The sequence below is a fragment of the Lates calcarifer genome, linkage group LG16_LG22 (assembly GCF_001640805.2).
Source record: "Lates calcarifer isolate ASB-BC8 linkage group LG16_LG22, TLL_Latcal_v3, whole genome shotgun sequence".
Taxonomy (NCBI): Eukaryota; Metazoa; Chordata; class Actinopteri; family Centropomidae; genus Lates; species Lates calcarifer.
In genome coordinates this window covers 20,337,614-20,357,043 of record NC_066848.1, presented here as the reverse complement: position 1 = coordinate 20,357,043, position 19,430 = coordinate 20,337,614, and the positions used below count along the sequence as shown (strand labels likewise).

The 19,430-nt window shown below is 39.6% G+C and overlaps 2 protein-coding genes across 3 annotated transcripts in view; both read right to left on the bottom strand.

Annotated features, from left to right (window-relative positions):
* LOC108872871 (spectrin beta chain, non-erythrocytic 1-like) overlaps positions 1-2,920 on the bottom strand; it is a 122,671-nt gene extending 119,751 nt beyond the window's left edge. Inside the window, 1 exon segment of the mRNA XM_018660771.2 lies at positions 2,768-2,920. The gene's annotated coding sequence lies outside the window, so the exon portion shown is untranslated.
* A 7,919-nt stretch (positions 2,921-10,839) lies between these two features.
* On the bottom strand, positions 10,840-18,984 carry LOC108872854 (acylphosphatase-2). 2 transcript variants are annotated; one of them, XM_018660737.2, is made up of 5 exons: positions 18,786-18,984; positions 18,403-18,419; positions 17,041-17,150; positions 15,758-15,866; positions 10,840-11,362 (listed from the first exon to the last, which is right to left on the bottom strand). In XM_018660737.2, the coding sequence occupies exons 1-4, from the start codon at positions 18,853-18,855 to the stop codon at positions 15,803-15,805; spliced, it is 261 nt and encodes an 86-aa protein (XP_018516253.1). In that variant the 5' UTR covers positions 18,856-18,984; the 3' UTR covers positions 10,840-11,362; positions 15,758-15,802. The 2 variants fall into 2 exon arrangements, with proteins under 2 accessions (XP_018516253.1, XP_018516252.1); XM_018660736.2 differs by lacking the exon at positions 15,758-15,866 and having other exon boundaries at positions 18,786-18,975.
* Positions 18,985-19,430: the final 446 nt, after the last annotated feature.

Here is a 19,430-nt window from a genome sequence, read left to right as displayed (position 1 = left end):
AGTGCTGTTCATGTTTCCTGCAGGAGCATCAATTCACCTAAAACGTCCCTGCAGGTCATTTATGAGCAAAACATCAAAACATGCTGATGGAAACAGGCTAAACTCCCGAGGACAAACTGACTGAGTGGACATGATCTGATAAATAAATCAAACTATTAGTGGTAGGCCAAAAAACTACCATCTTCAAAAGGGAAACAACTTGTCGCTGCGTACAGTATTTTGTGTCTCCAAATGAAAAACACATTTCCCATAAACACAACTGCTTCCTGTCCCTTTCTCCCACGTCTCTCTGGCTGTGCTCCATTTCATTTAAACGGCCTGTAAACAAAAACAGCAGATCTGCATTTTGACTATGAAAGTCTGCGTCATATGGAAAGTGTTTTACAAGTGGCTCAAAGGAAAAGGTCTGAGCGACACAGACACTCATAGCTAAACGCTGGACATGGTTTGGTTTGCTTAACATTAATATCCAAGACATGCATTCTGGTGCTGCAGCCATCAGTTAGTCAATCGACAGAAAATGAATCTGCAGCGTAAACGTTGAGGATTTTTGGACTTTTGTTCAGACAAAACAAGACATTCAGGCTGCAGTCTCACCTACAAGCATAATGGTGTGTTCCAGGAGTTTCTGAGTTCTTATTCAGAAGTTTCAAATAGAATGCCCCCTGTTGGCGCAACTCCACCAACCCTGACATGAGAATTCAAGATGGCTGCTACTGACGTCACTTCCAGTTCCAACTTGAGACCTCAGATGTAAATGGAACATACCATAAGACAATCCCAATCTCTGACCACACTGTCAGCGGTCAAGTTGCATTTTGGGTAATGCAGGTGGCAGGTTTTGACAAGGAGGAAGAACGCGTGGAATAAAAAGGACAATGTCTCTGGTTCTGCTGCACTGATTTTGATCCTTTTATGGAAAACTGTCCATTATGAGTCTGACAGTGTCAAAAATCTGGCAGAGGTTATGATGCAGATTGATTGTGCAACTTTACTTTGAAATCTGCTGCAGAGTTTCCTCTATGCAGATTAGTTATGAAGATTGAGACTCTCAACTGACTGCAAAGAGTACATTTGAAAGTTAATCCAATGACTTCTGTCCTTGAGTTCTGAATCCCTCACCTCTGACCTCCCTGTGGGGGAAAGACATGATATCCAACAATTTTACAGGAAAGCATTCATTGAGATACCAGCAAAATTCTACTTCTGAAAAACTGATTTACATTCAAAAGGATGAAACCGTATTACATGTTTTTGTTTCACTACAGTGCGTTGTTTCAGCAGCAGAGGGTGTGCAACATGAGAACAACTTGACACCTTACTGTGACATTTTAAAGGCTCCAGTCAACAAGTTGCCAAATGTTCCCGAGTTGCTGCATCAAAGAAATAAAGGGAGGGGTGGGGGAGGATAAGAACAGAGAGGGGGAGGCCCAAAGACAGAGACGTGATGATAAGAGAAAAAAAACTGAGGTGAGAGAGGATAAAGAGATGATAAGTAGAAGAGAAAGGAGAGGAAGAGGAGTTAACAGTATGAGAACAGGGGAAAGAGGAAGAAAGGAAAAGGAGAGGACAGAACTGAGAGGGCAGATGAGACAGGGAAAAGAGGAGGAAGATTAGGAGGAAAAAGGAAAGGCGAAGGGAGAGAAATGGAGAAGGGGAGGGTGAAGGAGAGAAAGCAGCAGCCCAGCCTGTATCTGATTACATAATTGCTCTACAGGATTTGAAACCGGGTCTGCGCAAGGAAAAAAAAACACGCCTCAAAGCTGCGGCCATACGCACAATTCTTCTGATTTTACTGTCACAGAACAAGTAGACTGGCCTTAAAACACATTTTAGATTTGTTATTTCACTGCAGGAGTATTCTAACCAACTAATACCAAGATAAAAGAGATGAAAACTACCACAAACTACACATAAATCACCATAATCTTTTTATTTACAACCACAGGACGAGTCCAAAACCATTCTACAATAACCTGCTACCACAGGAATCTGAATACATGTATTCTTATGTGGCTAAAATAAGCCTTAAAGTCTTCACAGGAGAGTTACAGTGGCATCAAGTGCAGAGAAGGTTACTGCAGAGGCTGCAGGTCCCTGTAGGAATAATAGAGAAGTATTGTGGGAATATTCTAGTGTTTCTGCTCTGGGGCTGAGGTCAGCAGAGGCGACCACGCCTGCACCACCAGCACCAACGCCACCATCATCATCATCGCCTCCTCAATCTCCATCAGAGAAGCAAGTAAAATCCCTCCATCCGATTTAGACCTCAGAGTGGAGATAAAACAGAGAGCTGCAGAGTTCACCAAAACAACAACAACAACAACAAGCAAGCAGCAGCAGCTCTGGCGCACTAAAGGCTTAAACAACATACACACACACAAACACACACCGACACAAGTTCAACACCACGATGAAGAGCGAGGGGGGGGGGGGGGGGGGTCGCTGTCCGGCTTCTCTTTACGCCTACAACCCGCAGCTGCACCAAAAATAATGACTCTCCTGGTTTAAACTGAAGTTTGAACAATTAACCCGGGAGAGGCAACCTCTAACCCGGGATATATGAGAGTGAGGGGGCTAAACCCCGCCACAGCCACAGTCGTCATGGATGTGGATGCTTCTTCTCCCAGCCGCGGATACAATGACACAAATCCGCGCAGACGCTGACTGGAAATTTAAACAAGCGAGATGATTAACAACGGAGACCAAACCAGCCCGGCCCGACCTGGCTGGGCTCGGTTCGGCTCGGCTCGGGTTCAGCACTCACCTGAAGGCCGACAGAAGCGCAGTGGAGTCCTGCTCGGAGTGAAGGACGGACGGACGGAGTGCTGAGAGCTGGGAGCGAAAACAACGCAGGAGCAGAGAGTCCTCAAATCCACCAATCCTCCTCCTCCTCTTCCTCCCCCCGCCCTTCGCTCCGCTTCGCTCCACTCTGTTTCAACGCGGCGCGCACTGCAGCGCCCGGTGCGCTCGGTTCTAACGCCCCGCAGCACCGGCGGAGCGGCGCTACAACTGGTGCTAAATTTTACTGACCTTGCATGGACGGATTGTGAGACAGTGGGCCCCTGGGCAAAGACATTACACAAAATGATAAAAACATCTCACATTTCCTTATTGGTCTTTATTGGTAAACAATTCCCAATTGCTGAGGATACTTTTTTATTAAAGATAACTAAACCTGCTGAAACTGCTAATGTTGAACTACAACCAGACATTCATCTAAATGCTGGAAACACCACACTGACTGAACTAGAATAAAGTAGCTATAGGGATTAAAACTGTCTTTAAAAAGAAGCAACGTGATCAATATCACGTTAATCATCAGAGTTTTGACTTTGGGGACAACTCTGTCACAGAAACTCTATCAGCCATTTTTTCAGTTATTGTGGAAACACTGAAACACTGATTTATTTGATTGCTATTGAAACTTAATTGAAACTTAACCACTTAATTGATTCCTATATTATTTTACCACTACAGTAGTACTTTTTTTGTTTAATTAGCTCATATTTGGTGTAAAGCACTACTATGTGTTAATTATACAACAGTTTTTAAGGCTGCTTGTTCAGTATTGTTTGGTCCATAAAATGTCTATCTGGATGAGAAAAACAATTAATTGTTCCTCACAAGTCAATGGAAAAGTGTCTTTTATGTGCTTATAAATGGTAAAAATATGCAGTATGTACAATAAAATATTAACAAATGCTCATCATAACCAAAGTCAAATCAAACTACTGATTCTGATGCAAAATTACAGAGGTTTGTTCATACAGCAGTGTATGTCATAAAGGCATTAGATATTTATATTCCCAGTGCAAACATTGCCTTATTATCATTTATGCATCCTCAGTGAAACAGTGAAAATAAAAAATGACACTGCATTTTTTGCCCAGAGCTGCATGAACATCTCCACCCCTCAGGATTGCAGTGGGAGTGATATGAAGCGCTCCCTGCTCCCAAAATCTGAGTGAGAGGCGGAGAACAGGCCAGCAGGGAGGAGGAGGGTGGGGTGGGGGGCTGCAGAGACTGAACGATGCCAAACAGTCCTGACTCTGAAAAGTTGGGGGTGACTGTCATGAAACAGAATGACTATATGAGGGAAAAAAAACAGATGCTGTAAGAAGAATCATAGTGGCTTTGACGTGATGACTGTTAACTCTCCTCTATTCATGTCACTGTAGTGGGGTTAGAAATGCTTGAGCTTCAAGAAACATTTCCCATCAGCCCTGTTGTGTGTGTGTGAAAGTTTAATGCTTCATGCTGACCCTGCTCTTATCTTTACATTTCAAATACCACATCCTCCCTGTGTCCAGCAGAAAGCTCAGAAACTCAGGCTCTGTGTGTATTAATGAACCTCCTGCTCTGATGATTCATCAGATATTAACTCCATTTTTGTAAGTGCTGCTTTAGTCACCTTATATGGTCTATAGGGGAAAAGAAGAGGACTGGGTTTGAAGTATTCAGATTGTTTACTTAAGTAATACCACCATTTAGAAATACTCTGTTACAAGGGTCATGCATTCAAAAATATACTTCAGTAATGGTACAGAAATCTAACTATAAACTAAGAAACCCTCTCTCTTTCTGTCTGTCCTATGATTTTCTCAACAACCACTCATCTGATCAACTCTAGACTTGGTGGGTGTATTGCTGAAAACCCAAGGAAGTGCAGTGTTGACTGTGAGGTGTTTTGGATGAGTAGTTATGTCATCACAAATCATGAAATTGACCAATTTCAGAGTAAAATAACACATTTTGGAGAGGAGGAGCATAGTATTATTTTTTCAAATAATAACACCACTCATAATGTAGCATCATTTAAGGCTCTGACACATACAAGTTCACCTCTCCCTCACACACACACACAGAGTGAAATTGAAGTATTCTGGGTCTGAAGGACGTCCAGCTGTCCTTATATGCAATGCAGTTGTGTTTGTATCTGTGTGTGCTGGCAGAATGGGATCTGGCCTTGAAGGTCTCACAGGCTTGGTGTGTGTGTATGGGTGTGTGTGTGCAGGGGATTATCACTCAGATACCAGACACCATGTAGAAATGTCCAGCAGACCGCAGCCATATTTGTTTTGAAGCAGAGGATGGAGAGGAGAAGGTCAAAGGTCTTGGAGGTAATTCTGACCACAAGAATCAGCTTCAGTCATCACACCACCAACACTACAAAGGACAGATGTCACAGTATGTTGGACCTATAAATGGGTTTTATCAAATGCATATTAGTTTTTTCTTTTACTCATACTTTATTTATTCACTTGATTAAGATTATTCACTATTTATTCGCTTGATTTATAAACCAAATTCACACTTTAACACAGTTAAATTAAATGGTTATTGCTATTTTTTATGCTTGTTTGTTTTTGTAGTTTTTAGTTGTTTAGTTGTCACCCTATGGATCAGCATCAGTCTCTGGATTGCTCACTGTCTAACTCCTTGGTCCACAGTGAGATATCTCAACAAATACTGGTCACATTGTCATGAGATTTGATGACTCTGAATGAGCTGCATTTGAAATATTTTGAGGTGTCTGAAGGATTTTGAAGCCTCTACTGAGGCTTTAGACTGTTAACTTTATTTGTCTTAAACTTCTTATATTAGATTTCCTGCCATTCTTTGTATCCAGTTAAATTAGATTCAGTGAGATTATTGAAGATTAGATTAGATTGTGCTTTTATTAGATTTTGTTTGACCTCTTATGACCCACTTTTCTGCTGGCAGGATACTAATACTGTGTAGAATTTTTACATACTTCTGGTAAGTTTTTAAACATGAATTTGAACATACAATACATGAATCAATTATTAGACTTTTATCTTTTCAGTCATTGTGATATTTTATTTGAAAAAAAAATGCCCTTTTTGCAAACTTAAGTTAAAGATTAAAGATTCTCTCCATGTGCTTTACAACATATAAAAACACTGTGCTTTTAATACTAATTTGTTTCTGATATGGTTTTTCCACACAAAAAAGTGTGGAAAGACTCAGTTGTCAGTTGTCAAATTCTTAAAATGAGATGCAGAATGTATGAATAATTATCATTCATTTCAAATGGCCAAATACATTTGATCTGGTTAGTTTTGATCACACTGTAATTTTACCTGTGCACTATAGAATTTTGCATGACATAACGACTTGTCATCATCACCTACGTGTTCTGCGTCTCCTTATACTTGACATTGATTGGTTTAGAGATGGCATGTTGTCAATTCAACTCATCCTCTCAGAAAATAACTTATTTAACTTAAGTTTTGGCATTTTTAGTTGTTCAAGTTGACTTTTGATTTCACTGCTTGACCAAATCACAATGAAATATTACATCCCTGGGCGGCATGGCGGTGCAGTGGTTAGAGTTAGTGGTTAAAGCCTGTGGCTTTTCTGTCTGGAGTTTGCATGTTCTCCCTGTTCTCCCAGTCTCCTGACTTCCTCCCACCATCCAAAAGACATCGACGTTAGGTTAATTGGTGACTCTAAATTGCCCATAGGTGTGAATGTGAGTGTGAATGGTTGTTTGTCTATATGTATTGACCCTGTGATGAACTGGCATTCTGTACAGGGTGTACTCCACCTGCCTGCCCATGACCCTCGATGGATAAGCAGTATAGATAATGGATGGATGGGTATTTCATCCACTCCTCTCTCAAGACTGTAGTCTATAGTTCTACCACTGTTCAGTTTTATTTCTCCTTTGGTTAATTTTCTTCTTCTATTGTTTAATGGGTAATGAGGCTGCCTCAAATTCCTGTAATTGGTCTGAAAGGCTGAACCACCCAAAAAATGTTTTCACACTGTAAACAAACCAAACCACGGTTATTTTGGTTCAGACCAAATTGAAAAGTGGACCAAACAAGGTAGGTGTCAAAACACCCCTATTTTATAATACGTACACTGAGGGCTTCAGGTTTCCGCATCATACTTATGCAAGTTTCTAACTGGACCATGACTGGCTCCAGAGTAGTTGTGATATAACAAAATCAATCTGTATTAAATCAAGTTTTAAAGTGAGCACAGAGAAATTTTCCCCTTCAGCAGATAAATGTGAAAACAAACACTACACATATGTCCCTCTGCACAGTGAGGCTCAAACATCTAAATAAAGTAACAGTAAGGAAAACACATTGGAAAGACATTTTAAAGCAGCCTGACAGTCCAACAGTGTAATAAATCCATGAAAACAGAACATGTCCAAATTCATCACAAGGGTCTAGAGATAAAATCGTAATAATAATAATAATAATAATAATAATAATAATAATAATAATAATAATGATAATAATAATAGAGAGGTGGGTGTTTTTATTTTGTCTCCACATGTTATTCTTCAACATTCACTGTGGCTGGTTCATTTAATTTAGCAGACCTAAAATCTGCCACTTCTGGATAGAACTGAGTAGAAGAGAATAGAACAAAGAGATGCTGCTTGTGTTAAATGTCACTTTCACAGTAAAGTTGGACTCAACTTGAACATGTTGCCTGGCAACAGCTGGCTATCAGCACCCACTCAGGTGTGTGTGTGTGTGTGTGTGTGTAACATGATGAATAAGACTAACTGTGTGGGTAGTTAAAGTGCTGGGCAGATACTACAGAAAATAGATGGACAGAGGAAAGAAAGAGAGGAAGAAAGAAGGAAAGAAGGAGTTTAGAGAGGAGGAGAGGACACAGGAGAGGAAAAGGAAGAGGAGGAAAGGACACAAAAAAAGAGAAGGCATCAACTTTTTTCTTTCTCACAAATACTTCCACACAGAGTGGCGTTTCCATGGTGACCACTACGGGATGCCAAACTGGTTGCTGGGAGAGGAAGAGGCAGAGGAAGAGGAGGAGGAGGAGGAAGAAGAGAGAGGTCGAGGCCAGTGGATTTTTTTTCCACAGTGACTAAAGTGTGTGGGTGGGCTCTCTCTCACTCTCTTTCTTTCATTCCATCTCTCTCCCTCTCTCTATCTCCCCCATGGCATCAGTATGAGTGTGGGGGTGGCTGCATTATTATTTGTTATATTATTTGTACCAGGTTTAGCAGTGAACAGAGGACAAAGTTGAGAAGTGGTGCTGGAGGTGGAGAAGGATTACGGGGTTTGTTTTTAGGTGTGTTTATGGACAACAACAGGATGGGAAAAGAATGAATTGCTTCAGATGTCAGGCCTGTGATGATCTCTGGCTCAGCAGAGAATTTAAATATACTATTGATCTCCATGTGGACAGAGAGAGTCAGTATCTCCAAGACACCTAGAGAGTTCATAATTCATCAATTAAAAAAAACCCTTCTGTTTATACTGAAATGTCCCATGGGCAAGTGATATTATTACCTTTTGCACCAGGTGGGCTGGCTCTGTCATCATGGCTTGTGGTCATGCACCTCAAAATCTTTGTAACCAAGCAGAAATAAAACCTTCATTCACAAATCTAGAGAGAGAACATTAGTGAAAAACAATTATACTTTGCTCAAGTACGCAGACAAAAACTGAATTCCTGAATTCCTGAATCAGAATTTCCTGATTCGCCAGTTCAAATGAAGGCTGCCCCTCAACAGCTTTTTTATAGACCTTTTTCACAGCAGACAATTTTGCTTTGTTACAGCAGGCAAAGCTTAAGTGTAATTATTAAGACGAACAAAGGCTCCACTCCTTTTGTGTCCTGTACTCAGTGAATGTTCATGCTCAGAAAAACAATAGGGATATAGCTAAAACTATGTGATATTGTTTAAATATGTGGATAATAGCATACATTCTCTGACAGTGTCTCCTAGATGACATCTATAGTGTTCACATGAAAAGTGAAACAAAATAAAAAACACCAAAAAAAAAACACCATTCAGTGGTGCCACAAATGGCAACATCCAAAATTACTCAAACAAAGCCTCTCTAAAACAGTTTGACAAAAGCTGAACATGAACATTCCTTCATGAAAGGAGGATTTATTACAGGCCTGTTGTATTAGATTACATTAGTTTAGCTAGATGTACCTAATTAATAGGCAATATATAAACATATACAGAGGATTTTAGGAGAATTAAAGAGTGAGAGAGAGTTGCTAGTTCTTGGTATTTTCTGTGGAGACACTGCCCGTGGCGATTATATTCCATTACAGTCCCCCACCCCACCTATCTCTCTCTCTGTCTTTCTGTCTGTCCCTCCCTCGCTCTCTCTCTCTCTCACACACACACACACACAGTTTGCATGACAGTGGACGAAGGGTCAACAGTCTGTCCATCCTGTGCTCCAGCAGTGTGCGTGTGTATATGTTACACAAGTATGTCATTATATTAAGATCTTCTTCAATCGCAACAACCAATACCTCCTCCTCTCTCGTCCAGATTGTGTGTGTGAGAGTGTGAGTAATGTCTCAAGGCGAGTTGGCATGACGACAAGGCGTCCAGTTCCAGCAGTGTTTCCAGGGAGAGCTGGTCTCTGAGCACTGATACACACACACAATTTGGAGTTGATCCTCAATATATTTCTAAGTTTAAGACCAGATTTCAAGATTTTAAAAAAGACTTTTGATGTGGTACTGTGGTGTTTTCTTCACATTTTAGCTAATTCCCGACCACTCCACATTCCTGCTGAGTATTTTCTAAAGTGTACCATCAGTTTTTATATTAATTTTGCACACACACACACACACACACACACACACACACACAGAGAGAGAGACACCCCAAGTCACTGCAGTGAACAGGAGCTCTGTTCCTGCTGTGTCAGGGTTTTTGTTGTTGTTGCCACGGCAGCCGATCAGGGATTCTCTTGCTGTGATTTAATTGGATCAGATGGCAGGTAATCGGGTCACCTGACTTTCTGTTATGTAACAACATCGTTGCTGGGGTGTGTTTGTTTACATTATACAGTGACATATAAAGACACACAGCAATAGACTTCAGCCACAGCTCAGGAATTCAAACCAGCAACCTGATGAACAATTAGAAACTATTATTAATGGAAAGGAATCAACAATTCTAATGGTGAATGATGAAAGTAGCTGCACTATTCAGTTGCTCATTTCATTTTCCCAATCCTGGTAATTTCTTCAAGGGTTTTCAAGTGTAGCAATTAGTGAAAATCAAGGCCTTAAAATCAGCCTGACAGTGAATAAATCCACATTAAACCTGTAGATCTGAATCTGAAATTTTCTTCATGGAACTGAATTGATACAGCTAATGAACAAACAACATACTGATGACTTATCTGCTTAGAGCCTGTGGAACTAAAAATACAAAGTTTGACCTAAAACACTGGATACTTCTTCTTTAGTCTAGTCTAAAAACTTCTTTTCAATGAAACCATGTTTTAACCAAGTTTAGAAGGGAAATTTCTAGTGCCTTTGTGCCTTTGGGAAACTGTTAACAACTCACAGCCATCTGAAACACGACAAGGGGCAAAAAGTCTGTAGTTTTGAGGTCAAAAATGTTCGGAGCAGCTGTTTCAATCTTTAACAATCAATTGTATTTTATAAGTGTAATTTTAATCTGAAAATGAACTAGTAACTACATCTGTTGAATAAATACAATGGAGTATAAAGTATGATATTTCCCTCTCACATGTGATGTAGAAGTATGAAGAAACAGGAAATGGAAATACTCAGGTAAAGTACCTCAGATTTGTACTAAGGTACAGTCGTGGAGTAAATGTACTTGTTTCAATTGTAAATAGGTGGATTTTATTACCTTTGAACAGAGCTAGGCTTGCCCTCTGTTTCCACTTTTAATGCTAAGCTAAATAGCTGCAAGCTATAGCTTCAAATATACCATATAAGATGAAAACAGTATCAATCTGACCATATAACTTGGATAAGTGGATAAGCATAAGTCCCAAAAAATACAACTTCAAGGAACACACAGAGCACTAATCTTGATCTGATCTGTTTCATTTCTATACATTGTATAATGTATAAACATTGTGGTTTCCAGTACTTGTTTTTCCTCAAATCAGTGAGTTTTTTTTTGGTGTTGGCTTTGGCTCTCATGTCCACTTAGACTGGTACATAATGTTAAGCCTTCTTTTTCAAAAATAATAAAACACTACCATATATTTAGTTATGTGACAGAACACTTTCGGCAGCAGGTGAATTCAACTTCTGCTGTTCTTATCCCAACTGACTGGACTCAAAGTGAGTCTTTCTACAAACAAACAAACTCCTGCAACAGTCTTCATTCATAGAATTCATAAAACCATGGAAATAAAATCTGAAATATTACATTTAGCTATTAAATGGGTGTGAGCACTAGAGGTGCCTTTTGTGCTTTTGATTATTTGGTCAGAAGCGAGTCTTGAAGCCAGAGAGCTCCAGCTTATCAATGGTTCTCTGGTTGGCAAAGTTGGCTTTGGTGATCCGACTGGATGGACTTCCTTCTTTACTCAACCACACCTTCCTGTGGAGGACACAGACAGAAAGAAGAAAGAGAAGACATTCTCAATACAGCACTACAAGGAGAGGTGAGGAATGAATTGGATGTCCATTGAGAAAAAAACTCTGTAAATCAACTTAGAAATCATCAAAAAAAAGATACCTCAGAACTTCCCTGAGAATTACCAGGTTTTTAAGTTTTCTTCAGCGTCACAGTAATGCAGTGATAGTTGTCTGTACATGCATGAGTGCACTGAAATGATCTCACTTTGCAATGACTGTAAATCAAAAGAAGACCAATGAGTTCATGCAAAAAGAGTAGGGCAATTGCTGCTAGAATTATTGCTGGAGTTGGGGTGAACTCCTGCACAGATCACCCCACCAATCCATTAAAGTTATAACTCCAGTCCCAATGGAGGTAAAGTCTATCTTCATGAAACAAGCCCCAGTAATAGTTGAGGTATTTTGATAAGAGTTGAGTAGACAGATTGACGTTATCGCAATGGGCCTCACTAGTCATGGGAAAAAATGTAGACATACACACACACCAAAAAAAAAATCACAACCAGCCAATTTTGGATCAGGCCAGCATCTGGACAACTGGAGGGCATGATGGGAAAATACAAACATTCCTTCAGCTATATATAACCCCAAGAGTACGAGTCCTGTTCTGCAGTGGAAAGAGCCTGTTTTACCACTGACTGTTTGTTTTTGTGATTTATCTAATGATTCTGATGTTGCACTGGAGTGTGTTGTATACAGTATGTGTGTAGATTAGAGGAGATTGCAGGGGATCAGGGTCATGTCCATGTAGCTGCACTGACTGAGGCTCAGCCAGAAAGAGAGAGCGAGCAAGAGTGAAGGAGAGGTGGAGAGAGAGAGCAAGAGAGAGGAGGGAGAGAGAGAGAGACAGAGACAGAGAGATGAGCTGTCCTACTTCTTCTTTTTTGGCAAAAAACTTGTCCATCTACAGTTGACTGATCTGCTTCATGACCTACTACTCTACTGTACACACACACACACACACACACACACACACACACACACACACACACACACACACACACACACACAGCTTAGTGTTAAGTCTCCAGCAGCTGGATGTTTGCTGGTTTGTAATCTGCTGCCATTTTCCTCTAAAACAACACACTGATCCCTATGAGCCACAAATGGCATGGTTATCCTTCTATACTTGTGAGGACCTGTAGTGACATAATACTTCCCTTAGCTTCTGATCAAGAAGACATTTCCAGTTATGATGGGTCTAGGTTTTATAACTGTGTCCATCATTTTTGTCGGTTTGAGTGAATGTGTGAATGCAGTGAAATCAACAAAAAGAAGAAACCTGAGCTGTCAGACGATCAGATAGGTTGGAAACAAGACAAAAGGTTCGACAGACCTACTTGGAAGGGAAACTGTTGTAAACATCCAAAACAGTGTAAACACTGTGTTCACAGATCTCAGCTATTAATTTGAATAACACTAACAAGAGCGAGTACAGTGTTGTCATTACATACAATGTTTTCACACTTAGTTTTGTCTATTGACAGAATTATAAAAAATAGGACCCATACTGTAATAAACTAGTATTGTCCCTCAACCTCTAACATGTTTACAGACAATTCTACAAGTTTTATTCCTCAAACAACTCTCAACTCAAGGCAACAAGTGTACGGAAATAACAGACTGAATAAGTTGCTTGCCAGTGTTTTCTAATTGGACATTCTGGGACTATATCGTTTGTCAGTGCCCTCCCAAACCCATACAACCATCACAAAATGAAGCATATGACAGTTGCTGGGCTGCCACCTCTCTGGTTCACATTTGGTGGGGAAAGGGAAAGATGGTGGTTAAGGTCACTGAGTGAAACAGGAGACAAAGACTGGCAGCCTCTGTCAAAATCAAACACTTTATACATCTACTAGTCTGTGGAATATTTTAATCATTAAATAAAGGTGTGCTTGAAAACGGTAACAACAGCAGCAACATAGGACACTGAATCAGAACAAGCTCAAACTGCAGATAGATGAATTCTTGAACCTGGTAATCATCAACCAATTCTGTTAATCTGGATGCTGCTTGTGGTTTAAGGCTGAGGATGCCAACCATGGACTGGTATTGTCCTTCAACCTATAACATGTTTACAGACAATTCTTCAAGTTTTATTCCTCAAACAACCTGGTGAGGCCTGAACAAAACTGTCTGTAGTCCATCCATCCATCCATTATCTATACTGCATACCCTTAAGGGCTGCAGGGGGGCTGGAGCCTATCTCCACATCTACCACACATCTATCTAACTGGATGCAGCTGGTTGAAATCCAGCCGGCAACCTTTGTAACATCTCTCACTCCCCCAGTTCCTGTCATCTCTTACACTATTGCTATTCAGTAAAGGTATGTTTTCCTGATTTTAAGATTAATAGAAGGCTACCAGTTTAAGGTTACAGTCAGGCTGAATACTGTCTGTACAGTATTAGATGATTTATGGTGCTCTAACAATGTCATGTTACTTCTACTTCAGCCCCTGACAGAAAACAGTAAACACATGTCATCACAAGCCTTTGAACATTTGTCCATTTTCTTATAAAGCCAGTCTCCCATAAAAGGTGAACATTCAAAAGCACATACACTGTATTTCTGTCATCCTCCTGGATTAATCTAATCCAGCTCATGTGAACCTCAGACACCTGTTACATCTCCTTTTCTCTCTCCTTCTTTATCTATCCATCTCTCTTCATTTTCCCTTTGATCCAGTTTTTTTCTCCTTTATCCTTCCATGATGTTTTTCAGACATTGACTGCACTTTGAATTGCACTGAATTGCACTCTTGGCACATTCCAAAATAGGGAGAATGTTTGGTTTGACGTCTTTCTTTCTTTTTCTTTTTCTGTCCCTTTTTCTCCTTCAGTTTTGTTCTTATTTTCTAAGCTGCTTGGCTCTCAGGGAATTTTTTCTCAGAGGAAAAAGTAGAATCCACCCACTACTTCACCTCCCACCACCAGCTCTCACTGTCTCTCTTTTCCTCAGTCCTTTTTCATTTCACTTTTGTAAATCTCATTTAGTATCCCCTTCCTTCTCCCCTTGTCCATCTCTTCCTTCTGTCCTGTCTTTTCTCTCCCCTCGTTTCTCCTTTATCCTCTCCTCTCTTTTATCCCTCCCCCCTCTTTGCCCGAAGGAACAGCTGCCTCCTGTTTCCCAGGCCCGACAGGAAGTGAGGTCCTGGTGAAAGTGGAGTTGACAGGAAGGACGTGAGAGTGAGCACGTTAACACGGAAAAGATTCCTGATATAATGGACGGAAATAGTAGAGACAGAGTGTGTGTGTGTAACCTCTACAAAGAAAGCGAGTGTTAATCAGTCTGAACATAAAGGTCACAGTGAGGTTAAATATGGTTCATTAGCTATTTAACCAAACCATAACACAAAGTCAAAGTCAGCTTTTACTTCCTTCAAACTTTGATTTTTGTTTCTGGATCCAAATATAATCAAAGGTCCAAACACAGAATCAGACAGAAGATAAAAGACTGCTCCCTGACACATGCTATTGTGTACATTCACTTCAACTTTTTTAGTTAAAAACAAATGTTACACTTCACACTGCAGTTTGCTTCACTACAGTGAACTGGAGTGAAGGAGTGTTGGTTCTGACTCCCCAACATAAAATGAAATAAACCAAACTAGAAATAAAAATGTTCAAAAAAAAAAAAGAAAGAAAAAAAGAAGAAGAAGATGAAACTGAACCATGTCACAGAATAAAAACACTAAAAGTTAACTACCTTCCTTGTGTATTTACCTGATGGAACATCTTAATGACATTTGTGACTGAGACTCATAGTGCCTCACAGACCTGCACCTTATTATATAAATCTGATGGCAATTTTGCCTTATTTGAATGGCATCACATTATTGTAAAGACTGTAGCAGCACAACACACCAGGATAATAAACACACACAATCTTCTATGCATAAAGAAAATAAAATCAGTTTACTGGACAGATTAACAATTCAAATCTGTCTTAAAACCATGGTCAGGTTCCCATATGAACATTGAAATTGATTTTTGCTTGGTGTAATAATTCCTCCTGTTCATACTGGCCCTTTAGAGATCCACTCCCAAAATCAGTTTCATTCTAAGTGATGGGGGACAAATATATCAATACATCATATATACTGTATGTTTCCACCTCCCAATGCAAGAAAAAAGAAAAAAAAAAAGATAAAAGCTCACTTAATTTTTCATGTCTTTTGATTCATGCCAACTGCATGAATGAATTAATCCACAAACTACAGCATGTGAGCAAATGGGAATTAATTGTAGCAGAATTTGCTCTTCAATAATGTTAAATGATTAAATTGATGTGGAAAATATATCAGTGCCAGACACCTGTGTCTGAATGACAAAAAGACATTACTGTAAATACCTTCACAAATATTTCCTCTTTCTGTTTCCTGCAACAAAAAGGGTTTTAAAACAGCTTCAGATGTTTGAATCTCAGCAGCTCTGGTTCAGTAAACTCCACCCGTCTGGTACTGCAAGGAATAAAAAAACAAACATCAAGAACTAACTGACTCTCTCTCTCTCTCTCTCTCTCTCTCTCTCTATCTGCCTGTGTGTGTGTGTGTGTGTGTGAGTGTGAGGTAAGAGAGCAGCAGATCCCTTGAGGCAGTGATGTCATCTAAATGAGACATCCACACCCTGGTGACATCACTCCCGCAGGACTGAGGGGATGTCAAAACAGACTGAGCTCCGGCTTCAGTTTCAAGATTGATTATTGGTTATTACCACTGGGTCAGTGCAGGAGGAGACAGAAAGAGGGTGGTGAGGAGGTGGACTTCAGAGGCATCAAATAAGAAATATAACATTCTGCAGTGACATAGTGATGAACTAAGATTTAATTAGATCTATAATTTAAAGGTCTTTTCTCTCAAGTATGTGGATTGAATAGAAGATGTGTGATGAATCTAAGGGAGCATGAGAAGGATGAGGAAAGAAAATACATTTATTATCTTTATATTTGTATGTAGGTGAGTTTAGCTGTCAGTTACTCCATTATTATGATATTAAATAGAGATTTCTTAACTGCTACTTGCTTTTATTGGCTACTTCTCTGTTGTGAGCAAATGTGTTGAGGTGATATTATTGATGATAAAATACTTTTTAAATTATTATTATTTTACTGCTTGGATTAAGATTAAATTTCACCTGATGGGATCATAAACATTTAAAAGTAAGGTCTTGGAAAAAGGAAACCTGGTCAGACATCAGCTGACACAACTGTGATGTTGAGAAGGTAAACACTGCCATCTAGTGGCTGAAAAACAGCAACATTACAACACTGGCTGTGAACAAGAAACCTCAGATGAGACTGCAGTCCTTCTTTCAATGAATGAAGTAATTTGCGAGTAGAGTTTGGCAGAAAAGAGTAGAGTTTGGCAGAAAAGTAAAGTTAAAAATCTATAAACTCCCACACAGTCTCACATACTCATCTCACCGAATTCTGGTATTAATATTCTGTAAATAAATAAACCAGCAGTAACTGGAACTCTGTGGGAGTTTATAGATTTTTATTCAAGTTGTTCTTTGCTCCGATGCACCCATCACACATTCAGATGTGCAGAGATATTTTCAGTTTCTTGAGAAAAAAATGCAGTTATTGTGCAGTATTGTATTCATTTGTGTTGCAGTGTAGAAGTTTGTACTCACATCCTCTCCACCTTATCTGCAGGACCCTGGACCTGCCCCACCACCGTGCCACTGTAGGTATTCTTGACCCAACCGACCAGCCCAAGTTGCAGACCCTGCTTCTCTGTGTACTGAGAAAAGGGAGGAGAGAGGTTAATGTTGTACCACTTGTACAGCACTGTTTTCTTAACATTACAAAACTAGCTTGCTCCACAAAGTAGTAGGAGACACACATCTAAGGTGTTCCGTCAGTCTGATCTGTTCTAAATAGATATAGAAAATAGTTCACCCTTTATTCAACCTTTTGGTCTGAGTGTGTTTTTAGCTCTGTGACCGGTTATCTGGATGACGTTGCCAAGACAGCCAGTATTCCACATTGGAGGAGGTTCTCAAGCAAATAACTTAGATGATAAAACAAGACTAAGAGTCTACAGAGTCTACTAAGAGTCTTTGAACTAAATGCTAATGCAACATGCTTAAATTTTGACTCAATGGTAGAACTAGATAAAAAGTTAGAGGAACACCAGATTTATAACTGTTTATTCTGAGGGAAACATGAACATCTATACCAATTTTAATGGAAATCAATCTAAAAGTTGTTGAACTATTTCAGTCTGAACGAAAGTGTTGGGACAGACAGACAGACTGCCATTGCCATTCATAGAGCTGTCTCACAAGCACGGGCTGAAGACAACTGCAATCTCATATTGTCTGAGCGATCTTTCATTTATTCATTTTAATGCTCCATTTCTGATTTCAAATGATCTGAATCATAAATGGCACAAAACTAATCTGTCATCATCAGAGCTGCTGTCAAACCTCCAGTAGCAAAGAAAATGCACTGAACCCAGGTGCTGCATCATCATGTTACTGTGAGAGTGAACCAATATTAACAGACATATTCACTGTGCCTGTATTTATTCAGTGTAATAGTGAGACAACAGCACCACCAGCAGGTCAAACTGGAGAACATCATCTGCTATACAATAACTTGAATACAGTAGCCTTTAAATAAGAAATGTAACACACATACATATTTCCAGAAACACAGTGGAAAAACATTGCATTTTATAATTGTTTAAACTAGAATATTGTTGAAGACAAATAATTTGTGGAATACCAGGGAGTCGTTGGGTGCCTTAAACGAATTAAATTAATAAATATAATTGCATAATACAGTCTTGGGTCAGTGAGTTGGGTGAGTTACTGAATCACTACGAAGAACCTAGTTTCACATGATTCTTAAAAGTTCAGGTTGTGGGTTGTTAAGTTCCTTGGAGTGTAAAAGTGCAAAAAGTGAACAGGCAAGGTTCACGATATTTCACATGACGCAGCAGAAGGTGAAGGTGAAGCAGAAGGTGAAATGGTCCCTAAGAAACTCACCATTCTGAAACAGACTCCTGTGAAATAAGAGAGAGAGAGAGAAAGAGAGAGAGGAGAGAATAATTTAATGTCATGATAACAGTGGAGAGCCCTCACAACAGCTTGTTTATAAACCTCATTTAGCCCTTTATGAGTAATTATACATAAGAACTGATTTGACTTTTCTTCTTTCCACTGACTAAAATTATTAGCTCTCTAGATTTCAGCTCTCTAATTCATGGTAGTCTACCCTGAAGCTGCAGAAAGTGAAAGTGCAGTGAGATCCTGCAGCAGCAGAGCTGTGCTTGTTCCTAAATTAAGCAGCAGCAGATCATTTTACACACCCAGCTCGCGCAGCAGAGCCGAAAAGAGAAGAGGAAGAGAGGAGAGTTAAACATACAGACCCTGAACATGACCGAAGATCTCAAAGTCCACCGACACCAGGTTGCTTCCTGCTGATTCACCGTCAGACATCCTCAGAGAAAAACAAAAACTGCCCCTTTAACAGAAGAAGAGGGTAAGGAATGAGTGAAAACTCCCCCTGCTCTCTCTCTCTCTCTCTCTCTCTCTCTCTCTCTCTCTCTCTCTCTCCTTCTCTTTGCCACTCTGCACCAACATGGTCCTGTCTTCCTCCAGATTTTTTAAAGTAAAATCTCACCAGTTATAGGGGATGTCCAGTCTCTGCTGATAGTTTGGAATCCATTAAAACTACATTTGTGCTCAAAGATATTAGTGTTCTCTTATTTAACTGAGCCTACACTAACTAAAATGCGTCACAGATTTCCAGCCTTATAGTGTTTGGGGTGCAGCATCCAAAGTTACATCATAGATTTTCACATATTCCTTCTTCTACATGGTTTTTCTCAGGGAATAGTAAAATAATAATAAATTAAATAAAATTGGACAAGGATCAACAGATTGTATACTGACAATCGTGACTGTATGTGTAATATTTTGATAATATGATATATTTATTATATATATATTTATTTATTGTTATTCCATAACTGGCAGACATGGTAGGAAAAAAATTAAGACAATATGGACCA

Excerpts from the sequence above, each read along its gene's own strand:
- LOC108872854 (XM_018660736.2), bottom strand. The coding sequence starts at position 18,855 with ATGTCTGACGGTGAATCAGCAGGAAGCAACCTGGTGTCGGTGGACTTT. Across the intron at positions 11,363-17,040 it reads GCAGATAAGGTGGAGAGGAT|GAAGGTGTGGTTGAGTAAAG; the intron begins GTGAGTACAAAC and ends TGTCCTCCACAG.